The sequence below is a fragment of the Peromyscus leucopus genome, chromosome 2, assembly GCF_004664715.2.
Source record: "Peromyscus leucopus breed LL Stock chromosome 2, UCI_PerLeu_2.1, whole genome shotgun sequence".
In the NCBI taxonomy this organism is placed as follows: Eukaryota; Metazoa; Chordata; class Mammalia; order Rodentia; family Cricetidae; genus Peromyscus; species Peromyscus leucopus.
In genome coordinates this window covers 105165606-105187589 of record NC_051064.1, presented here as the reverse complement: position 1 = coordinate 105187589, position 21984 = coordinate 105165606, and the positions used below count along the sequence as shown (strand labels likewise).

The 21984-nt window shown below is 41.1% G+C and overlaps 1 protein-coding gene across 1 annotated transcript in view; it reads right to left on the bottom strand.

Annotated features, from left to right (window-relative positions):
- Positions 1-21984, bottom strand: part of Pde4b (phosphodiesterase 4B) — a 558016-nt gene that overhangs the window by 444938 nt on the left and 91094 nt on the right. Inside the window, exons 2-3 of the mRNA XM_028887423.2 lie at positions 15213-15325; positions 5685-5923 (exon numbers count right to left, since the gene is read on the bottom strand). Coding sequence (XP_028743256.1) covers positions 5685-5923; positions 15213-15257 — 284 coding nt within the window. The 5' untranslated portion in view covers positions 15258-15325. The remainder of the gene's footprint in view (positions 1-5684; positions 5924-15212; positions 15326-21984) is intronic.

Sequence of the window (21984 nt, the reverse complement as noted above, 5' to 3'; positions counted from 1 at the left end):
CAATGAACTTCGTTTTTTAAACATAATTTTTTATTGATTCTTTGGGAATTTCACATCATGCACCCCAATTCCGCTCATTTCCCTGTCCCTCCAGATCCATCCTTCACCTTGCAGTGCTGCCCCCCAAAGGAAATTTTTAAAAGAAATAAAAATAAAAAAATAGAAAAAAACAAATAAAAATACTAATCAAAAAACAAACAAACAAATAACACTTTGCTCCTCCATCTTTCTTCTTCATTCATCTTGGTGGCATTGGGAGCTTTGGTGTATCATGCAGTATACACTTTTATCCAAACAGTTTTACTTGCAAACTTCATTGTGTAATGTGCTCTTGGTCAGGTTCAAGGCCTCTGGCTTCTGGTGCACCATCAATACTGGACCCTCACTGAAACTCCTCTCAAATATCCTGCTGTTGTACATAGTCATGGAGATCCTGTGGCTCTGGTTCTGCAGGACCAGTCCCTTCATAAGTTCCAGCAGGTCATAGATGGGGAAGATGTTAGGGTGTGCCAACTCAAAGCCCCAGATGTGTGTCTGGATGGTAGCTGAGTTGGCCAGTTTGGGCCTCTGGGATGACCCACTCAGGTGAGGGGAGCAGCCAGCTCTCCCATGTCCATGGTGAGGGGTGGGGCCAACTTTCCCAAGTGCAGGGGGGCAGCTCTCCTATGAGGGTGGGTGGGGCTGCTCTCCCAGGTCCCACACACATGCCTGGTGCCACTTGGCCTGGGTGGGGAGAAGAAACCACAGGCCTGACCATTGGGTGCCATAGAACCAGCAGGTAAAAGATACACAGTGAACTTTAATCAAGTCAATGGCAGTGGTACTAGCTAGCTGGAGCCCTACTGCCTCACTTCTAGCAAACACTAATCAGAGTCTTCTGCCTCACTTCTAGCAAAACACTCTCATCAGAGTCCTCTGCCAGCCATTCCAGCAGTCTTCGACTGTCAACATCCCAAAAGATTCATTTTCAAAGAATGAATGTTGTCTTAGTTAGTTTCCTATTGCTGTGAAGAGACATCATGACCATGGCAACTCTTACAAATGAAAACATTCAACTGAGGTGCTCGCTTACAGTTTCAGAGGTTTAATCCATTATCGTCATGGCAGGGAGCATGGTGGCATACAGGCAGAGATGAAGCTGGCAACATCTTGACCAGAAGGCAGCAGGAAGTCGACTGACTCACTGGGCAGTATCCTGAGCATAGGAAACTTCAAAGCCCACCCCCAGAGAGATACATTTCCTCCAACAAGGCCACACCTACTCCAACAAAGCCACACCTCCTAATAGTGCTGCTCCCTACAGGCTTATGGGGGCCAATCACATTCAAACTACCACACTTTTAAAAGCTTTTAGTTGCTTAAATTTAAAAATAAATTTAGAGCTAATGATTGAATTTTCTTGTATTTTGTAAAGAATATATTTAATTAAAAGAAAATAATGTTATAAATAAATTAGTAAGATGTATTAGGTGACTATGGAAAACACTGTATAATTTTCAGATCCATGTCTCTATACCACTGACTCCAGCATAAGCTACTGATAGTTGAGACATGGTATATTAGTAATTTTCATTTCTGTGAATGAATATTTAACAAGAATCAACTTAAAAGGGAAGGGCCTATTGTGGCTATGGTTTAAGAAGGGGTACAGTAAATCATGGCAGAGAAGGCATGCTGGTAGTAGGTAGGAGGCTGAGAGGGCTGATCACATTGTATCTACAGTCAGGAAGCTCAGAGTGAATGGAAAGTGGGATTATGGTACAATACTCCAAGGTCTGCCCCAGAGAACCATTTCCTCCAGCGAGCCTGCACTTCCCAAAAGTTTCACAATCTTCCCAAACAGTGCCACCAACTGGGGCCAAGTGTTCAAAAACACATGAAGGGTACATTTCACATTCAGATGGGAGCATTCTGCCCTTGGACCCACAGGCTCATGGTCATTTCATGATGCAAAATTCATTCATTCCAACTTCTAAAGTTCTAGAGCCTTTAACAGCTCCAATACTGTTCAAAAGCCATCTCCTCTGAGATTCAAAGCAACCCTATCCTGGCTACTTTTATGTCAACTTGACACAAGCTAGAGGCATTTGCGAAGAGAGAACCTCAATTGAGAAAATGCCCCCACAAGATTGGCCAGTGGGTGAGCCTGTGATACATTCTCTTGATTGGTGACTGATGTAGGAGGGTCCAGCTCACTGTGTGTAGTGTCACCCTTGGGTAGGCGGTCTTGGGTGCTCTAACAATGTGGAATGAACAAGCCAGTAGGCAGCTTGCCTCCATGGTCTCTGCATCAGCTCCTGCCTTTGTGGCTTCCTGCTTTGACTTCCTTCAGTAATGGACTGTGATGTAGAGCTGTAAGCTGAAGTAAACCTTTTCCTCCCCAGGTTGCTTGTGGTCATGGTGTTTTACCACAATAGAAAATCTAACTAGGAGAAAGTCCTTAACTGTGAGCTTCTGTAAAATAAAAAGCCAAGTTACATACTTCCAACATCCAACATCATCATTTATAAATGAAAGAATGAGGTCATAGTAAGGAAAGGTTGAACCAAGTAAGAGCTCTAAATCCACAAGGATGAATGTCATATCCTGCAATTCTATACTGGGTACCTGGCACTCTTATTGGATCATCTCAGTATCAAAGGACTTACTAGCCTTCCCCCACCCCACCAACTAGTATTATTAACAACACACAACTCCTCCCTTGGACCAGCCCTCCTCCCTGCCTGCAGATTCAGTAGATGCCCCATGACTGGCGTCTCTAACATCCTGGACTTGCTGCTGCAGTTTAGACTTCACCTTCACAGGTTTACCTACTGGCCTTTCAGGACTTCCTTGCAAAGGCTCCAGCCGCACTGCACATTGGATTTCTGGAAGTTTGGCACAAGACTACAAGATCCCCTCAATCTTGCATCTTTCATGCCTTCAAAACAAGTACCGTATGAACAATACTGCCAAGTTCTGCTACCGTCTCCAGAGAGGGCCTAGCTTCCTTGTACAACAGTTGTGGTGGCTTCTGCATGCTGACATTGGGGAAACACTTTCCTAGTTGGCTGTTCTTGAGCAAAGATCCCCTGTAATTACACCCTCAATTTCGTTTCTTTCCTTTCCAATGAATTTGCATTTTCACTGATTGGAGCCTTTGGTGGGTAGGGTCTTGCCTTCAAGGCATATTTCCTATTGCTCCAGTGTAAAACACATTGGTTTATTTTTAATGGTGCTAATCTCTTTAACAGTTACATTTGCTTACCTTGCCTTACAGAGGTAACATTTAAACACCCTTGTGCTCCATTTGTTGCTTTCTTTGTCTGTAGACCAGAAAAGCAGTCAACAGTAGCTTTCACACAACCTGAATATTATCCTATCTTGAAATGTCATCAGTCCTACGTGACTATTTTTCCTTACTTACCTTTTATTTTTTAGTTTCTAATATAATTACAACATTTCTTCCCTTACCTTTTCTCCAGCCAAACCTTCCAATATACCTCCCCCCCACACACACACACACACACTCTCCTTCAAATTCATGGCCTCTTCTTTCATTAATTGTTATTGCATGCATATATGTTTATGTATATAAATAGATATTCCTAAATATAACCCGCTCAGTCCATTAATGTGACTTGCATGTATGTCTTCAGGGCTGACCATTTGGTACTCGACAACAACTTGGTGTGATCTTCCCTGAAAAGAGCTTGTCTCCTGCTCCAAGCTTTCCTGTTAACTTTAGTTCTTTGTGAGAATCTACACCTAGAAAGTCTCACCAACATGAGACTTGCCCAAAAGTGAAATAAATAAGGACACCACCATTAGACATGCCAAAGAAGAGAGAGAAAAGCCCATGGTGCCTCAACCCTATATAAAGTACATCACTTTAGAGTTTAGCCTCACTCAAGTTCTCAGAACACAAGTAGATTCTTTGCCAGAATTTAATAGGATTTAATAGCCTCTAGCCCACTTCCCATTTCCCTGTAGGGTCTGTTTCCCTCTGAGACCTCATGAGATGGACCTTCACTGTCTGCAAGTCTCTAGGCATTCTGGACATCTGAAATCCTGCCAGAATGGCCTGTTAAGTTCTGCTTACACAGTTTCTAGGGCTTCAGTAGCCCACAATTCCACATTCATTCTGCAAACCTGTTTCAAAGGCCTGAGAATCAAATGGTCAGGGTTGCCACAGCAACAGCCCCAATTCTTGGTACCGATTTACCGTACTAGTTTCTTGTTCTATTATTGTGACCAGATATTTAAAAAGAAATAATGTAAGGGAGGAAGGGTGTGTTCTTTTACAATTAAAGAAAAGATGTAGTCCATCATGGGCCTGGGAGGGTATGGTGGCAGAATCATGAGACACCTGGTCACATTGCATTGTGTCGTCAGTTATGTTGCATGTAATGTGTAAGAGGCACCGGCCTACCAAACATCAAGGCCCAACCCAGTCACTCACTTTCCCAGCAAGGGTATAACTCCACAACCTTCCTAGCCAGCATTATCAACTGGGGACCAATTGTTCAAACACCAGTGTAAAGGGGACATTGCACACCCAAATAATATCTGGTTTCTATTTTTCAAAAGGTTTTATTGACTAATGATCAAGAGGAGAGAAAACTAAACTTTGCTGGCTACCTAATAAATATTTTCTCCTAAGCTAAATTTCATATATTGAGTAACCAATTTAATCCTTTCTATAGCCTATGAGTTACGTATCATATCTCTTTTTGTTGTTACAAACAAAGCTACTGAACTTAGATAAGTAAGCATTTTCCAAACTAAGAGTCAAACTTTGATACTTCTAAGAAAAAGGCAGTTCTATGGTTGTTTAAATTTCCTGAGTTAAACACATTTTATATGGTACATATTGTATATTCTGTTATTCAAACTGCTAAATGTTACCTCTAGACCATCACTCGCCACTGCCAGTGGTGATGGATGACCTCAGTGGGCTTCTGAGGAAGACTCCAGGATGATAAAGGGAAACTTGGTAGCTCAGGAAATACATCCTTGTTAACTGATATGGAAGCATTTTAGTAGTTAACGACACATACAGCTTGTCAAGGTATTGAAAAGTAAATCTCAAAGGCTTCAAGATTCTGAACCTGCTGTTATGCAGAAGCACCAACACAATTAATATCTGAGTTATGTGGCTAAGAAAACTGTGGATACACAGGTCCCCTAGAGTTCTCAATGAACAGCTGTCACAGTGATGGCTTTGAGGTGAACTCAGATGAGGAGGAGACAGAACCTGGTGATCCTACAAATTTAAACTCACCTTTCCTTGCAATGCCGGATTATCTTTTCTGCCACACACAGATTGTTAGGTGAGCCCGTCCACACTGCCAGTTGTGAGACCTGAAGTTTCAAGTATCAGCACACACTGAACAGATTTTTAGTGAAACAAATAGATCACAGGCTGTAAGTTTGCTTTATGTTTGACAGTGTTACAAATGCATCCCACTCTCTCCTCCGTGGGCTCTAGGTAAGGCACCACGTTCCTTCCCATCTTAAGAAGCAGATGCTCTGGCCATTGTTAAAGAGATTTTTCACCCTGCTAACCCAAGGGAAAAAAGCTCTCAAGAAGTCAGCAGTCTTGTTTTCCCACAGACATCGACTGCTGTTTTAACAACACAATTGTATTAGAAATAATTGGAAAATAAGATTTACAGTTGCCATTGGCTTTTGAGGCTACTCACCGCTCCTGGCTCACAGTGGTTATAGCAATGCTGGGAAGCGTTGTCAAAGGCAGAGTGGTTGGCCTGGAAATGCCATCTCCCTCAGGGGTCCTTGCCCTTTCGCTCTGCCTCTGGGACAAGGGCGGCAGCTGCAAGTTTCCTGAACAGCACCTCCTGCCTCTCCAGAGGTCAATTCCAAGGGTGTAACTGGAAGAACTGTAGGATTTACTCAAGCTACATTCAAAATAGTCCTTAACATTCTGGAGGAGACAAAGAGAAAGAAAACAAGAAAAGGGTGAAACTCAAACGTCTAAATGACAGAGTTAAATAACCGCCCAAATGATCCAGCTGTCACTGAGGAAGCCCGGATTCATTATCTCACAATCAGATTCTGAAATTGATGCCAAAAGCCTACGAGACAATAAGCAAGATGGGTAGGGGGGTGGGGAGGGGCTGGTTTCTATCTCTCAGTACAAACCTCTCCATTGTACGTTCTTAGAGATCTTTAGATTCAAAGGTAAACTTTACCAGGAGTAACATATGAATTGAAGGGTTTTTTTTTCATTTCTCTCTCTCTCTCTTCTCTCTCTCTCTCTCTCTCTCTCTCTCTTTCTCTCTTTCAATTTGTTAAAATGATGAAATTTGCTAAATTGATAATATATTTTAGAAATCAATTTATCATTCTATTATATGTTAATAAACTATAAATTAATTTGAAGTTACTCATTCAGTGTTTTAAAGCAAAAATTATTTTCTGTGTTAAGATATCAGAGTATTAATAATTAGAGTCGGCTGGTTGTCCCTGTTCCTCTGTATAAACCTCATGGCTGGTAATGTTTCTGTTTTGTTTTGCTATTACTGAATTATAAAAGAGTTCAGATAGAAGATGTACATCATCTGATCCTGAAGAGCCCTATTCACGTCCATGCTGAATGCTGGCATGAATGGAACACAAGCCAAAGGACGGAAGCATTCTGATAACAAGTAAGAGTCTCTCATGCCTCCCATTCCTCTGTGTGAGAGTGGTTCCTGGTACTGCTGGGAGTGGAAATCCCAAATGAGTGTCTGCCTGCTGCACTGTTCTCAGTAACCCAAAGACAGATAATGGTGCCACATCGCAATGGCCACTCAGATCAACCAGCAGTTCAAATGCTGGTGCTTTTACTCTTCTAATGAAGATCCTGTCATTAGGCCAAGGCTGCTCAACTGATGAGAATTCTGTGGTCCTGAACACACTGGTCATGCCAAAATATTACCTGAAGTTTCAGCAAATATATGACACACATTATCACAGTCTCACACTGTGCTTCTTAAGAAGGCCTCTCATGTCACAGATCTCTGTCCTGTTGTTTAACATTTACACTGTCTATACAAGACCATATTCTTGATTCTTCTCTTGGTTCAGGAAGTTATCATATGGTCTCAGATATGCTAGACAAGTGCTCTACCACTATGCTATATCCCCAATATCTCTTTTTAAAATATTAATTATTATTTATGTGTATGTGTCTGTTGAGGGCTGCCAGAAGAGGTTAGATGAGGACATTGGATACCCTGGAGCTGGAGTTATAAGTGGCTGTGAGTGGCCTGATATGGGTGCTGGGAACCAAACTTGAGTCCTCTCTTAACGAGGAGCAAGCACTCTTAACCAATGAGCTTCTTCAGTCTCTTATGACTTTGTATTTTGAGATAAGGTCTCACTAAGTTACCAGGCCACTCTTGAATTCCATGCATAGTCCAGGCTGGCCTTGAATGTGTCATCCTGCCCCAGCCACCTGAATGTTTGAGGTTTCAGACCCAATAGATAAAGCCATACTCCAATGGCACACCTGAACAAGAAAAAATGTAGCAATTTTCAGGAGCTCCCCTTTCTCTGCCTAGAAATGGAATATTATCATATTTTCTTATATTTGACATATACTTTTGAAATATCATCTATTTAAAATTCAATATGAGCACTACTTGATGACAGGAAATTGACACAATCTAGAATCTTCCAGAGAGTGAAATGCACTAGAATGCATCAGAATCAGGTTTAATGCTTAATAATTAGTTGCATACATTGTAGCTCTAGTACTTGCTGCATCCAGGGAGTGAGTGTGTGTGTGTGTGTGTGTGTGTGTGTGTGTGTGTGTGTGTGTGTGTGAGAGAGAGAGAGAGAGAGAGAGAGAGAGAGAGAGAGAGATTGGTATATATGTTTCTTAAAATATTTTAAAACTCCTTAAAGAGACAGAATATACAAAAATCTTAGTGAAGATTAAAGATGACTATGTAAGAACAAACTGAATGCCAGAAATTATAGTCCAACATCAAATATACATGTAAAGAAAATTCAGTTTTCTAGAAGGCAAAGCCTTAACTGTACACAAGAAACACTATCCCAAAGTTAAGAAATGAATACACCATTTAGTTAAATTGACAGACACTAGGGGCTTTCTGGTTAAGTGTAGAGTATTTTTCTCTTTGAGAAAGAGGAAATATTACCAACCATGTTTGACAGCAGTGAATGAACTAAATGGATTCTTGATGCTTTCCACTGGATAGGTAACAAAGTCATACCTCACACAAAAACATCTTCCACATTGTGCTGGTAAGTTTTTGTGAACTCAGCCCTGGCTAGGGTCATCTGGAAGGAGGGAACCTCTGTCAGATTGGCCTGTGGACAAGTCTGCGGAGCATTTTCCTAATTAATGATTGACGTGGAAAGGCTCAGTCCACAGGAGACAGTGACATCCTGGGACTGGTGGTCCTTGGTTGAAGAAGAAAGTTGAATAAGCATAGGAGAAAGCCAGGAAGCAGCATTTCTCCATGGTCTCTGCTTCAGTTCCCTCCCGACTTCAGGTTCCTACCCTGACTTCCTGCCCTGACTTCCCTTTCACAGTGGACTGTGATCAGAACACGTAAGCTAAATAAGCTCTTTTCTCCCCAAGTTGCTTTTGACTAAGATCTTTACCACAACAATTAAATGCAACCTAGGATAGAAATTTATACTGGGATCATGGAGTGTTGCTATGCCAGACCAGACCAGACCATGTCGTTTGAGGAGGACTGTGGAAGTGTTTGGAACTTTGAGCTAGAAAAGCCATTAGTTCTTCAAGCTTAACAGAATGTTCTGTGGGAGCTTGGAAGATAAGAATGCTGAAAATAATGAAGATGGTGAAGGCCTGGCTTGTAAGCTTCAGATGGAAGTTTGAGAGTCCCTCAAACACTCTATCAGGGCTCTTCGTGTGATATTTTATATTATGAATCTGTGCTTTTCTGGTCAGCTTTTGTTGAAAAATCATCTGTGATTAACAAGAGATAGAAACCATGAGAAAGAAAACTTTGCTTCATTGGGACAATTGATGCTTGTTAGCTCGAGATGTGAATAAGAAGAGACCAGCATCAATGAGCTGAAATCTCCTGGGGAGTTTTTCGTTAGGGTCAGCACAGAGACTGTCCAAAGAGAGCCAGGTCTGCTTCCCATGCTGGCAGTTGAACTTAGTAATGTGTTGGAGTCCCCATGTTTTACTGGTTTTGGTGGCATGAGAGCTTCGGGGTTGAAGGAACCCTGGAGGGTAGCTGAGCCTTGGCACTATGAGAGGCCAGGAGAGGCCCAGTGAGGGTGTAACCTCTGCTGCAATGGAAACCCCAAGATTTAAAGACTGTGGGAGAGACTGAACAAGGCACCACATTGAAGGGCTGGAGTCACTGAAGGGGGATCTGGAGAGGCTTTTGGTGGCATATATCCTGTGTTGCAGTGGAGATCCCAGGATAGTTGAGGTGCCACGGCTGAGGGATGACCACCACTATAGCACCAGGTGTGGAATGGAGATAGCCTGAGCCTCTTAGATAAGTTGTATGTGCTGTGGATGGCAGAGTCAGGAAAGTGGAGGTGTCCAATTCCTTGGGAGCCCAGAAGATCTTGAGTAAATACCAGAGGCCAGACACTGAGATACAGGATTTGATTTATAGTTTTGGCTGCTGGCTTGGCTTTGATTGGATTGTAGAAGTACTCTGCTTTTTCCATCTTGGAATAAGAAGTATAAAACTTTTTAATTTTATTTTATAGGAACCCACAGATGATAGACTTTGGATTTTTAGAGAGACCTTTGATAATTTTTAAAGAGACTGAACTTTTTAAATGCCATGAAACTTTTAAAAGTTGTGATGTGGTTTACATTTTAATGTTGACATTAATATGAGACCTTGGGGAGATAAACAAGAAAGGTTATTGTTTAGTAGTGGTGTATGTGTGTGCCAAGTTGACAAGGGGTCAATTGTGCTGGTTAGTTTTTTGGTCAACCTGACACAAGCTTGGGTCATTGGGAAGAGAAAGCCTCAATTGAAAAAAAAATGCATTCATAACTCTGGCCTACAGCCTTTTCTGATTACTGATCGATGTGGGACAGCCCAGTCCACTATGGGTGGTACTGCTTCTGGGCAGATGGTTCTGGCTTGAATAAGAAAGCAGCTGATCAAGCCATCAAGAGAAAGTTAGTAAGCAATGTTCCACCATGGCATCTCCTTCAGTTCCTGCCTCCAGGTTCCTGTCCTGAGTTCTCTTCATGATGGGCTGTGGTCAGGAAATGCAAGCCAAATAAACTCTTTCCTTCCCAACTTGCTTTTGGTCATGCTCTTTATCACAGCAATAAAAGGCAGACTAGGGTGCACACTAACTTGCCAACAAGTTAAAACTTTACAGTTTTGAAGTCATCTCTTGAATAAAAAGAATGTTTTTAGAAGCCCTTGGTGAGTGTGAAAACATATCACCATAAAAAACCATAACTAAACAGCTTTTCAGGAACTAAATTAAATGCTGAAAACAGTATTATTTTCAGAACATTATATGCAGAGCTATTTATAATTACCCCCAAATTCTGTATTTATACTTATAATTCATAGACTGCTCTTCTACCCAAATTATTAACAACCTCAAAGTTGAATTTGGATACTTCTCAACTGATGAACTTGCAACTTATACCTGATTTACCTATTTTTAGTCATCATAATTCTGACCAGCGCTAATGCTACTCATGAATCAACTATCTTTGGGGGAAGGACATTAATTTTAATGTTATCTCTGGTAATCGCAATTTTGTATTTCTTTTCAAAATTCATACTTTCCTAAATTTACCTTATGTCTGAATAATGCTGAAGAAATAACTGCTTTTGGATTCTCCTCATATGCCTGAATAATTACTTATTTAAAAATTCTTATTCTTACCAGCATAATCACAAAGGAAATGTTATCACAAAGGAAAAGCCTTAGTGGAGGCACCTAAATTTGCAAAGTCTTCGGGGAAGAGGGCAAGGGACTAATCTGTATCTTGGTCTCATTTCAAAATCCAGTCAGAACTACTGACATCCCCAGGGTGGCCACAGTGCTGCATCAGCAAGGTTTCACTGCTGCCTTGTGTTTGGTCTGTCACCTGTTCCATCAATTTTGGAGGGTTTATAGTTTTTCCAATTCTCTAGCTGCACTCATGGTTAGAGTATGGGTAAGGCCTTCCCAGAACACACACTGTGCTTCTATTCAGATTCACTCCATACCACTGGCCAGCTTTGAAGGACTTATGACATCAGAGATGGACATTATGAAAAGCACCAAGTGACATTCAGGGTCCCCATCAATGCTAAATGTCATGGTGTTCCACGAGACAATAATAAGGAGTATGTCTTTCAGAAATATGGTTTATCATGAGCAGTCATCACCAATTACAAGAACAGTTTGTCTGGAAGAAACCTCGACCACTTACATTCATGGCTTCCTCTTCTTTGAAATGTCTTCGTGTCCACATTAAAAACATGAAACTGTAACCGGGCATCAGTGTGGACATTTGACTTTTGGTTCTAATACACACATATAGATGTGTGTGTGTGTGTGTGTGTGTGTGTGTGTGTGTGTGTGTGTGAGAGAGAGAGAGAGAGAGAGAGAGAGAGAGAGAGAGAGATATGCACAGTATATAGATACATACACATTGAACTGTGTTATATAATTTATATATTATGTGTGTATATGAAGTTATTATCTTTCCCCCTTTTTTTCACCTGTACTCATAGTTACAGGTTCTTCTTAGTCTTCGGTCATAACCCTCTTTCCTCCTCCTAGGACCTGAAACTCCCTCCTACCCTCTAATCTCCTTAGTCATAATCACAATGTTCAGTTCTTAGATTGCACATCTCACCTCTAGAAGTCAATTTTCAAATACAAAGTAGTGAACACATGTACAAGACTTACCATTACCTGTGGAAGGTCTAGTGCATTTTGAGTGTATAAAGACAGTATTGTAGTTATCCCTTCATGTATTCCCCCAACCCCAAACAGAATGTCTTGCCTGAAGTAAAGGTCTTTTCACTTACTGTTCTCCTCTTACCGAAAATTTTCTCCCAATAATCTTTACAGCCCACTCGCTCACTGCTTACACGTCTTCTCCTCACACAGTCCGTCCATAAATGCTCTCACACACAATCATTCTTTGATCCCCCAACTGGCTTCTTTATGTTGTTAATCCCACCGACTGAGAATAAGACCACTACCACAGTTTAAGGCAAATTTGAAGCTTTAATTAAAATACTGGCCAGGTGGATGGGCTCTGGCCAGATCCATTCCCAGGTCCTGGAAATGGCCCAGAATCAAGTATGGCAAGGGCTTAAGAAGGAAAATTCATAATTTATTGCATTTCCCATCAGGTCCAATCAGGGGCAAGCATATATCCTGACGTACTTCCAGTCTGTGAATCCCCCCTGCCCATATGTGATCAAGCACATCCGGTACAGAAGGGTCAAACAAACTTGTTTAAGGGAGTGAAAAACATGTGACTTGTGATCTCCCATAAACAGCAGCCTCCAGCATTTCAGGAACTATCTGTCCTTGAGCAAGGGGCTTGCAGATCAGAGGCATTTTTGTTTCATGGGTCTCTCAGGCATAGTAATTAAAACTTAAAATGTAACTTTGGCTCTCACAATAGCTCTATCACAGCTGGGCTTGTTTTGTAATTTAACTGATTTCCACCTTCCTTCTGGAAAGTAAGGCCAAAGTGAACAAGAACTTGTACTATTTATTGTTGACTCTCCCTACAAAACCTAGAGCCATATTAGACACACAATGTGTATATATAGTGTATATGTGGTATTGAATGGATATCGAAATCATTTAATAAAGAGTTGATGAGTTAAAATAAATTAAAATATAACAAACTGTGTCTGACCTTTGTGTAAAAGCTTAATTGAAGAGTGTGGTGCATAAGCTATAAGCTTCTGCTGTTCCAGTGAGACAGGAGAGACTGGGGAACACAACGTGGTATGTGCTGTGTCTGAGAGCCTGGGCGGAAGAGGGAAGTGTTGACTTGGCTGGCATTGTCTTTCAGAAATGAGGTCAACTTGGAATTCAAATGTGTCATTTTTAATTTCCTGGGAGTCATATTTAAAGAATCAAAGGAAATAAAAGTTGTCTTTAGCAAATTAGTTTAATGTATCTAAAGTGTTACCATCTTAATATGTATTTTATATAAAAATTATTGATGAAGTATTTTTTCATTATTAATATTTATATGTACATAGATTCACAATCTGACATGGAGCTGGTTTACAGCTCACCCATCCAGGCTGGTGACAGGTGGTTAAGGACTGCCACTCTGGACACATAAGACCTATGTACTATTTACCCACTGTGGTTCTGATGGGGTTCATAGGAAATGACTAACGGCCTTCTTTTCTGCCTGTTTTGCAAATGTCCTCCTCTTTTGACTGTGGTAAATTTCCTCATTCCCTTAGAGATAATCAGGATTATTTCTCTAAAAATACAACGAGAAAGGAAAAAAGATGTTGCGATGGTTAACAATTGTTAACTTGACAGGACCTAGAATCACCCAGCAAGCAAGCCTCTGGGTGTGTCTATGAAGAACTATCTGAATCACAATGACTGAGGGAGGGAGACCCGCCTGGGAAAGCAGGAAGAACAGTTCTGTGGGTTGCAGTCCTGGACTGAAAAAAGGGCCAGGACTAGCTAATCAGTAGCTTTCATCTGTTTCCTGACCAGGGACACAGTGTGACCAGCTGCCTCAAACTCCCACCACCATGCCGTCCTTGCCCCCCATAATCACTAGTGACAATAAATCCTTCCATCCTAAAGTTGCTTTGTTGGGCATTTTGCAGCTGAAACAAGAAAAGTAACTATTACAGATAGTTTGTCTATCGATAACGAGCATTGCTCCACTTTAACCTTTAAAACAAATCAGAATGCTAAAAATCAGTCAGAATGGTGTGTAAATTGTATTAAGGGGCACTGCCAAATTTCTTTTTAAGAAAAAAAAAGATTTTTCCATTCCAGAAGTTTCCCTGTAGACCTTCTAAGCAGGGCACAGCCATCTAAACACAATCGTTCATCACCAGTGTAAGAAATGGAATGTAAAAGGCAAATTTACATCTGTGACTGAGAGCCAAAGACCTAAGAAGAGAAGCAGAACACCACAGGAGGGGCTGATGAAAAGGATAGCATGAGACCAGGCCAACACTACACTGTGAACCCTTTTGGATATCACAGAGTTGAATGTGGAGTTCCTTACTCTGTTCAGGAGCCTTGTAGTTAAAAGAAGAGTAAGAATGGAGAACCATCTGAAAAACTGGGCAATCTCCCACGATACAATTTTTACACCAATTAGAAATAAAATCTTGTATGGGCTTTTCTTCCATCTATGAAATAGGAATTTGAAGGTAAAATGAGTCATGATACCACAGCAAATTCCTTGTTCCTCCGGCTTTTTACAGAAAGCAAGGAATTCACTTATTTTTCTCTTTTCTTCTCTACTTTCCTTTTGCAGTCTGATTAGAGATATATAATTTTGTATCAATTTTAAAGAATAATTGGGTAAGGACATGCAATGAAAGACCAATGAAATGAGTGGTCAGTTGAAAGCAAGGAGGTAAACAATATCGGCCGACAAGAACCAAAGCCATGAAGACTGTATGTTGACAGATTTCAAATGACTTAGAGTTGGGCGTCTTAACCATGATGGACATTCTGGGATTGTTTTTAAACAGTATGATTAGCAGGTTTGAGATGTGACACAAAACTCTGCATTTCTGATGAACATCAAGGTGAGGTCTGTGTTGCTGGTCTGAGAAACACTTGTGAGCACAGGGCCTAGTGAGTGTGTACAAAACACAACCTTCTTAGTGCTAATGACCCTCCCATGGGAAATGGCTTGCAGGAGTTTGCTGTACATGATGGGAAGGTCATTAATGGTGGATGATGGAACAGTGTGGAAAGGTGAATCAGCTCATCTGGCAAAAAAGAAAACTATGCCTACTATCCATTTCCCAGAAGGCTGGGTCCAGGACTGGGGAGGTCTTTGTCATCAGAACATGAAGTCACACAGTGATAGAACTATTCCTACTATCCATTTCCCAGAGGGCTGGGTCCAGGACTGGGGATGTCTTTGTCATCAGAACATGAAGTCACACAGTGATAGTATGAAACACCCTTCTCTGCCTTTGCATGGAATTCTGGAGTAGATTATTCACTGAACAAAGTGCAGGGATGTGGCAGCTGTCCCTGCCACTGCTTACGTCATCTGCAGTTACTGCCATCACACTCCTGCTCTTCTTCATCATAGCTGTGGGAAATGGCTCCTCTAGGGACTTCTGCTGTTCAGTGCAGCTTTGCTGACTGCTGATTAAACCTAGGGGATGAAAAACACAAATGAAAATTCAGCTCTGAATCTATAATTAAATAAAAGCATGTGATACATTCCTTCAACTAACACGGGATATATACAGTACACATATACAAGCAAGTGCTACAATTTAGAAGCCAATTAAACTTTATGTTCTGAAAAGAGAGACTGAAAACATACAAGAAGCCAAGAAACTGGCACAAAGATATTCATAAGAAGAAAATAAGAATAGGAGGTAACAATTATACTCTCAGGTAACCAATGATTATGAAGAATATGACCAGATATGGTGTACATGCCTGTAATCCCAGCACTCAAAGGATAAGTCAGGATATTCTAGGCCAGCCTCAACTACAAGGTAAAGCCTTGTGTCAAAATATTAATAACAATAGTATATATCGGTATAAGACTTTATAATTCAAAAAGTGCTTTCCCACAAAATAAGTCCCACTATTCCTGTATGGTAGAAAACATTGTTATCATGTTTTGGGAATTGAGAGGCATCTCAGTGGTAAAGTGCTTGAGAGAAAGAGAGACAGGCAGAAGTAGAGAGAGACAAAGAGAGAGAGACAGATAGACAGACAGAGATGAAGAGAGGATTGGCTCATGCCTTTTTGCCTAATGAGAGAACTAAATGCTAGAAAAATTATTTGGCCTGAGTAAAATAGCAAAGCCATGTAAGACTCAGAATTTAAAGACTATGACTCCCTGGTACCTTCCCAAAAAAAGCAATCTAATACAAACCAAGGTATAGGAGGAAACGTACACTTAAGGGAAGAAATCTCATCTCAATCTCTACACCAGTTTCAGCTCCTCATATGGAAATAACACAAGGAGTAATTGTGATAGATGACTTCAGAAAACAATACTTAGAAAGAGTGGGACTTCCTGCCTTATGTCACACCAGGCCACTTGTGGCAGACATGATTCACTGCATGACATTTATCCCAGGTAGGTCACTGGAAGAAACACAGAGCCTCAATAGTGCTAACATTTAAGGGAGTACCTCATTCTACAAGCTCCAAAGGAAAATCAGCCAAGAGCTTATAAAGACTACTGAAAGAGGCATGAATATAAAGTCCAGTCACAGAGAAAAGGACAAAAGAATCCAAGGAATTCTGAGTCTACAGAACATAACTGGAAGCAGATGTGTTAAAAAAAAAAAAAAGGAAGGGAGGGAGGGAGGGAGGGAGGGAGGGAGGAGAAGGAAGGAAGGAAGGAAGGAAGGAAGGAAGGAAGGAAGGAAGGAAGGAAGGAAGGAAGGAAGGAAGGAAGGAAAGGAGCCTAGGAAGTACCCATCATGAGATTTTGGCTTCAAAATGTTTTGTATTGTTGCTGAGCTCAAGAACTCCTGTCTGTTTTTCATTCTATATATTTCATCTCTTAATATATGCTTGATGTGAAAATTTGGCTTGTCTACCGTGAAGATGCACATAGAGTAAAAGCATGATAAGACTGCAGCTACATGAGTAGGAATACTAAGCAGTGGCATTGTACAGTCACCCAGGAAACCAGGGTTGAATTCCTAACACATAATTCGACTATATTATGCAGGAATTGGCAGAGAAACTGATGCTACAGATAGAAGTGGGGTGAGAGAGGAGCTTTGCCTCTGTAGGTGTGTAAAAGAGGAAACCCTACAGACACTTAGGTGTTTGATTCAATATGCTGAGGAAAAGAATTCTCTCTGTCTACAGTAATAAATAAATAAATACTATGCTTCTCTCATGTAAACTGAACAGCAGCAGGCAGAAATTTATGGTTTGATTGTAAGGAAGCTTAAAGCTGAACAAAAGTAGATAAGTTCTTGGCATCGTGGAGTTTTAGTCTATCTGATAGTTCTACAGGGCTTATCAGAAACAAACAAAAAAAAACCTTCATACTCCTAAGCTAAATCATTAGTTCAGTTTAGGCCTAAGTGTGAGATAGAGGACTTGATCATACTCAATAAGTCAAAGTCTGTGAAAATGTTAACACAGTAAAGAATATTAAGGGGCATTAAAATGCTAACAGTAGGAACTAGATGAGGGTTACAGATGGTTTTCTTGATGTTGCATGATGAGAAGAATATGTTTAATGGAGATAGTGCAAAATAATAAAGTGTTCAAAATATAAAGGAACCCCTAGCACCATGATATATGAAAGGTAAATAGATTCATGGATAGATGAGATGATAGATAGGTTGATTGATAGGAGATAGATAGATAGATAGATAGATAGATAGATAGATAGATGCATAGATAATAGAAGCATGATAGATAAGGTAGATACATGAAAGACAGATGGGTGATCAATAGATGATAGGTAACTGATAAAGAATAAATTGATTAATGAGATTAGGTATATAGATGATAAATCAGAATTTATTATGTCAAGATTGTAGCATATATGGATGGAAATATGATGAGAAAACTTACAGATAGAAAGATACAATGCTTCAGGAAATTGTTGTTAAATCTTTTTGAGGAGCAAGGGTACTTTTGTCAGGCCTTCACTGTGGAAACATATTTTATATATTTGAATTATTTGAATGATAGAGTTTAGAGTACAAATTCATGTGCCTTTAACAATGTACTCATCCTAGCAAGGGAAAAAAGCAAGATTGCAAATTACATGGCAGTTTACCAAATTACAAGCAAGCCAAAATCTGTTACATTTTTTAAAAAGGCAAATAGGAGAGACATGTTTCTGTGCATGTTCATCTGACAATCTTGGTCCACTGTAGCTGAAAGTTTTTCTGTGTCCTGCCTGGCCCGTGGTCAGGACAAATCTCTCTCACCCGCTGGTCCTGCGGCCCTCGGACCCAAATAAACACACACAGGCTTATATTATTTTTAAACTATGGCCGTGGCAGGCTTCCTGCTAGCTAGCTATTATATCTTAAATCAACCCATTTCTATAAATCTATACTTTGCCACCTGGCTTGTGGCTTACCGATACTTTTACATCTTGCTTCTCCTGGTGATAGCTAGCAGCATCTGCCTTGCCTCTCCTTTCTCTTCCTGTCTGTTTGGATTTTCCCACCTGCCTCTAAGATGCCTTGCCATAGGCCAAACGGCTTTATTTATCAACCAATCAGAGCAACATATTTTCACAGCATACAGAAAGATATTCCCCCATCAGTCCACTCTTCTCTTTCTCATTCCTGCAAGGCTGCTCTGCAGGGATGGTGTCTATGATTCCTTTGGAATACTGACTCTGCATGCCTTCAGCCTAAGGAAAGCAGTCACAGAGACAGAGCCTGTAGGACCGGAAGAAAAAGAAGTCCCTCATGTTGGCTACAGTACAGCGATGGCTACAACACTCCGCTCTAGAATCAGCTCCCACGGGCTTCCCTGAGGGCAGAACTGGAAACAACTTCCCACTGCTGCTAGTTTCAAGGTATCCCACTGCCCATATCTTTTGTAAATAAATATCTCAATTATCTCTCTTGTACTCCCTTCAGGAGGATAGTCTATTACCTTCTAGGGCATTGATGGATAGAGATTTGCTCTCAAAACTTTTCATGGTCTGGGAACATTTTAAAATACCCTTTCCTGTTCCCTCATGCCTAGTATAGTGTCTTGCGTAAGTCGTCACTCTTGTGTCTATAAGTGGGCTCTAAACCAGTGTTGTTCAAGGAATAAACGAGCAAAATCTCTCTCTGCAGTGATTTCAGTCCTCTCACGATGGCTCAGCAGCTCAGTTGTCTCATGTTGCCTTCAGGAAGCAGGAATTGTTTCACATCCTCACTTTATAGGTAGTGGTTTTGATTCTGTTCTGGAATCCTGAGAGATGGAAGGACACAAATAGTGTACTGCTGAGTGTCAATGTCTATTGCCTTTCAACTAGGATGACACAGTGTGATGTTCCCCTTCCACCAGCTTCGCCATGCATGTAGTTGACTCCAGGGATCTCAGGCGAACCGACCAATGAAACAAGCACATTTACCACAAGTGAAGAAGTCAGGCCTCAGTAACAGAGCTTGCCCAAAGTCACACATTCTACTGGTTAGGACCAAAATTCTATTTCTAAGCATGCTTTCCCTCAGATGTGGAATCTAGAAGGAAAAAAAAAGACATAAAAGTAAAAGAAGGACTACATGGGAAGAGGAAGAGGATGTGGGGAAAAAGGAAGATAAGAGAAGGTAATGGGAGTCAAAACGTCAAAATGATCCAAGTATAATTATATGGACTCATTTTCAAACTCTGTCAGCCTAACTGGGCGACAACTGACACCACTACCCAACAGCAATATGGCATGTATGATTCCCACCTTCTTGTCACAGTGAAAGTCATTGTTTCTTGCAATTGATACATACTAATAACAATGTCTAAGTAAGTAAAAGCAAGCCCATTCACCTCTTATGGTAAGCTGACTGGATCTTGCTAACAGCATTTCAAAGTGGAACACATGAAGTGATGCTTTATGCTTTTATTGTGGCCAATGTTGTAAATTAAAGTTAAAGTGATCAATTTTGAATACTTTCATATGTTTCATAGTGTAATAACAAAAGGGGATGATTTAGAAAGATACTGAAATTTTTACATGCCTTGGACTTACAGTAAATATTATAAATAACGGGCTGGATTATCTTCATTTGAAATTATTCTTCCATTGTGACATTTATGTCTCAATAAAGAGACCACTATGTGCTTCATAAAAAGCAAAATACTTAAACCAAAATTAAAAGGGAATTTGGGCAAGTGTGGTGGCACAGGCCTGCAATCTCAGCCAACACGTGGAAAGTGGAGACAAGAGGGTCAAGAATTCAAGGCCAGTCTCAGCTTCATACCAAGTTCAAGGTAAGCCAGCCTGGGCTATATCATGAACTCCTGTCTCAAACAATGAGAAAAAAATTATACATATAGCCAGGCGGTGGTGGGCACGCCTTTAATCCCAGCACTCGGGAGGCAGAGCCAGGCGGATCTCTGTGAGTTCGAGGCCAACCTGGGCTACCAAGTGAGCTCCAGGAAAGGCGCAAAGCTACGCAGAGAAACCCTGTCTCGGAAAAAAAAATTATACATATATATATATATGTGTGTGTGTGTATAAATATATATAAATAAATATACATATATATGTATAATTTCTAAGAGTGTCCAAGATGATGACGATTCTAAAAATTCTCTATTTGTGACACATTTTAAAATAACTTCTCTGTGTATTTCATCATTTAAAAAGTCATTGAAGCCTGTACACCTCCTTCATAGCATTCTACAAGCTTCAAGGAATGAGGTAGTGTTTACATAGCTGGCCTCTTGCCCCATGCTTTTTCTCCACAGAGGTTCAAAGGCCATAGTGAATGAGGGGGTGCTTGCTACCTAGCAGCACTGTGAATTTGACTTTGGCAAGTTAGTTGTTGCTATGAGAATGAGGAAATACTGGGATTTTGATAGACAGTGACAGTCATTTTAAAAGCCCACATCATAGTCATAAGCTAGACCAAGCCACACAGAAATAAGGGTGGTACACAGGGTTCAGAGGAATGGTACTTTCCTCAGCTTAAATGTTATCTTTTATTCTGGAGATGATGTACAATAATTTTGCTTCATTATGTTGTTGGTTTATGTAACGGTCTGAACTTGGCAGAGCTCTGATAGAAATGAACTGGTTTTAATTTTACTCTGATACCACTTTCCATGTGCAATGTCAAATCTGTCTCCTGTCCCCACACAAAGCTCAGTGTGAGTCTACAACCCCCTACCTCCTCACTGCCTTCCCTCACACCTCTTCCTTCCCCAACTCAGCAGCCGGTATATACAACTTACAGTGAGAAGATGGAAGTCCTTCATCTCCCCCCTTCCCTCTCCTCCACTCTTCCACATTGTGACAGGGCAGAATCAGCGACAAGGGGAAATGTCCCTTTAAACCCTTAACTGCCACCTTTCTCTAAGTCCCACCACTTCCCTGACAAAGTCACACTGTGCATTCATGCCTTCTCTGAGCTAGTGTGCAAATACTGGCTCTCCTCTGGGCGTGAGTAGGAGCTTTTGCATGAGGAAAAAGTAATGTCCTGTCTTCTTGGTCCCCACCCTATTGTTCATTTTAAACCCTTACTGGCACATTCCCCTTGCCTCAAAGTCTACTCCCTGGATAGAAATAAAGGCACGGTGGTGTGGTGTAAGCAGCAGTGTCGACTTAACCCAGAGTAGGAGCTGAAGGTGCAAGCCTCTTTGCAGTTATTCCTTATTCCCCTCTCTCTGTCTTTCATTTCGTCTCTCTTCTTCCCTCTCTTTTTCTTACTCAAGAATGCACCAAGAGAGTAGTCAGAAGTCTTCTGCATTAAGCAGCCAATAAAGAAATAAGATGCATCAGGCTTTCGTTGGTGCCTTTCGGCTTCAGGCAGAACACTGTAGACTCTGCTGTGAGACACTGAGACACCACAGACCACATGCCACAGCTTCTCTTCACCGCTGGCTGCCTTAGGCACTGGAATGAGGCTCCCTGGCAGGTAACTAGAAGAGAGCTGGAGCACCCCAGGAGCACTCCCATGAGCACTCCCTCTAGGTAGATGTAGAATCAGTCCTATGACACCTCTTATCAGAATCTGGTGACCAGTTTCAGGGCCACGTTTTGATGAGCCCCCCTCCTGCACTGGTATCCCTCCTCTGCCCTCCTAGACTCTTGCCACACCATAATCTGCTTTCTTCCCTCAGTCCTAGAAGTGGTAGTTGCTTCTTACA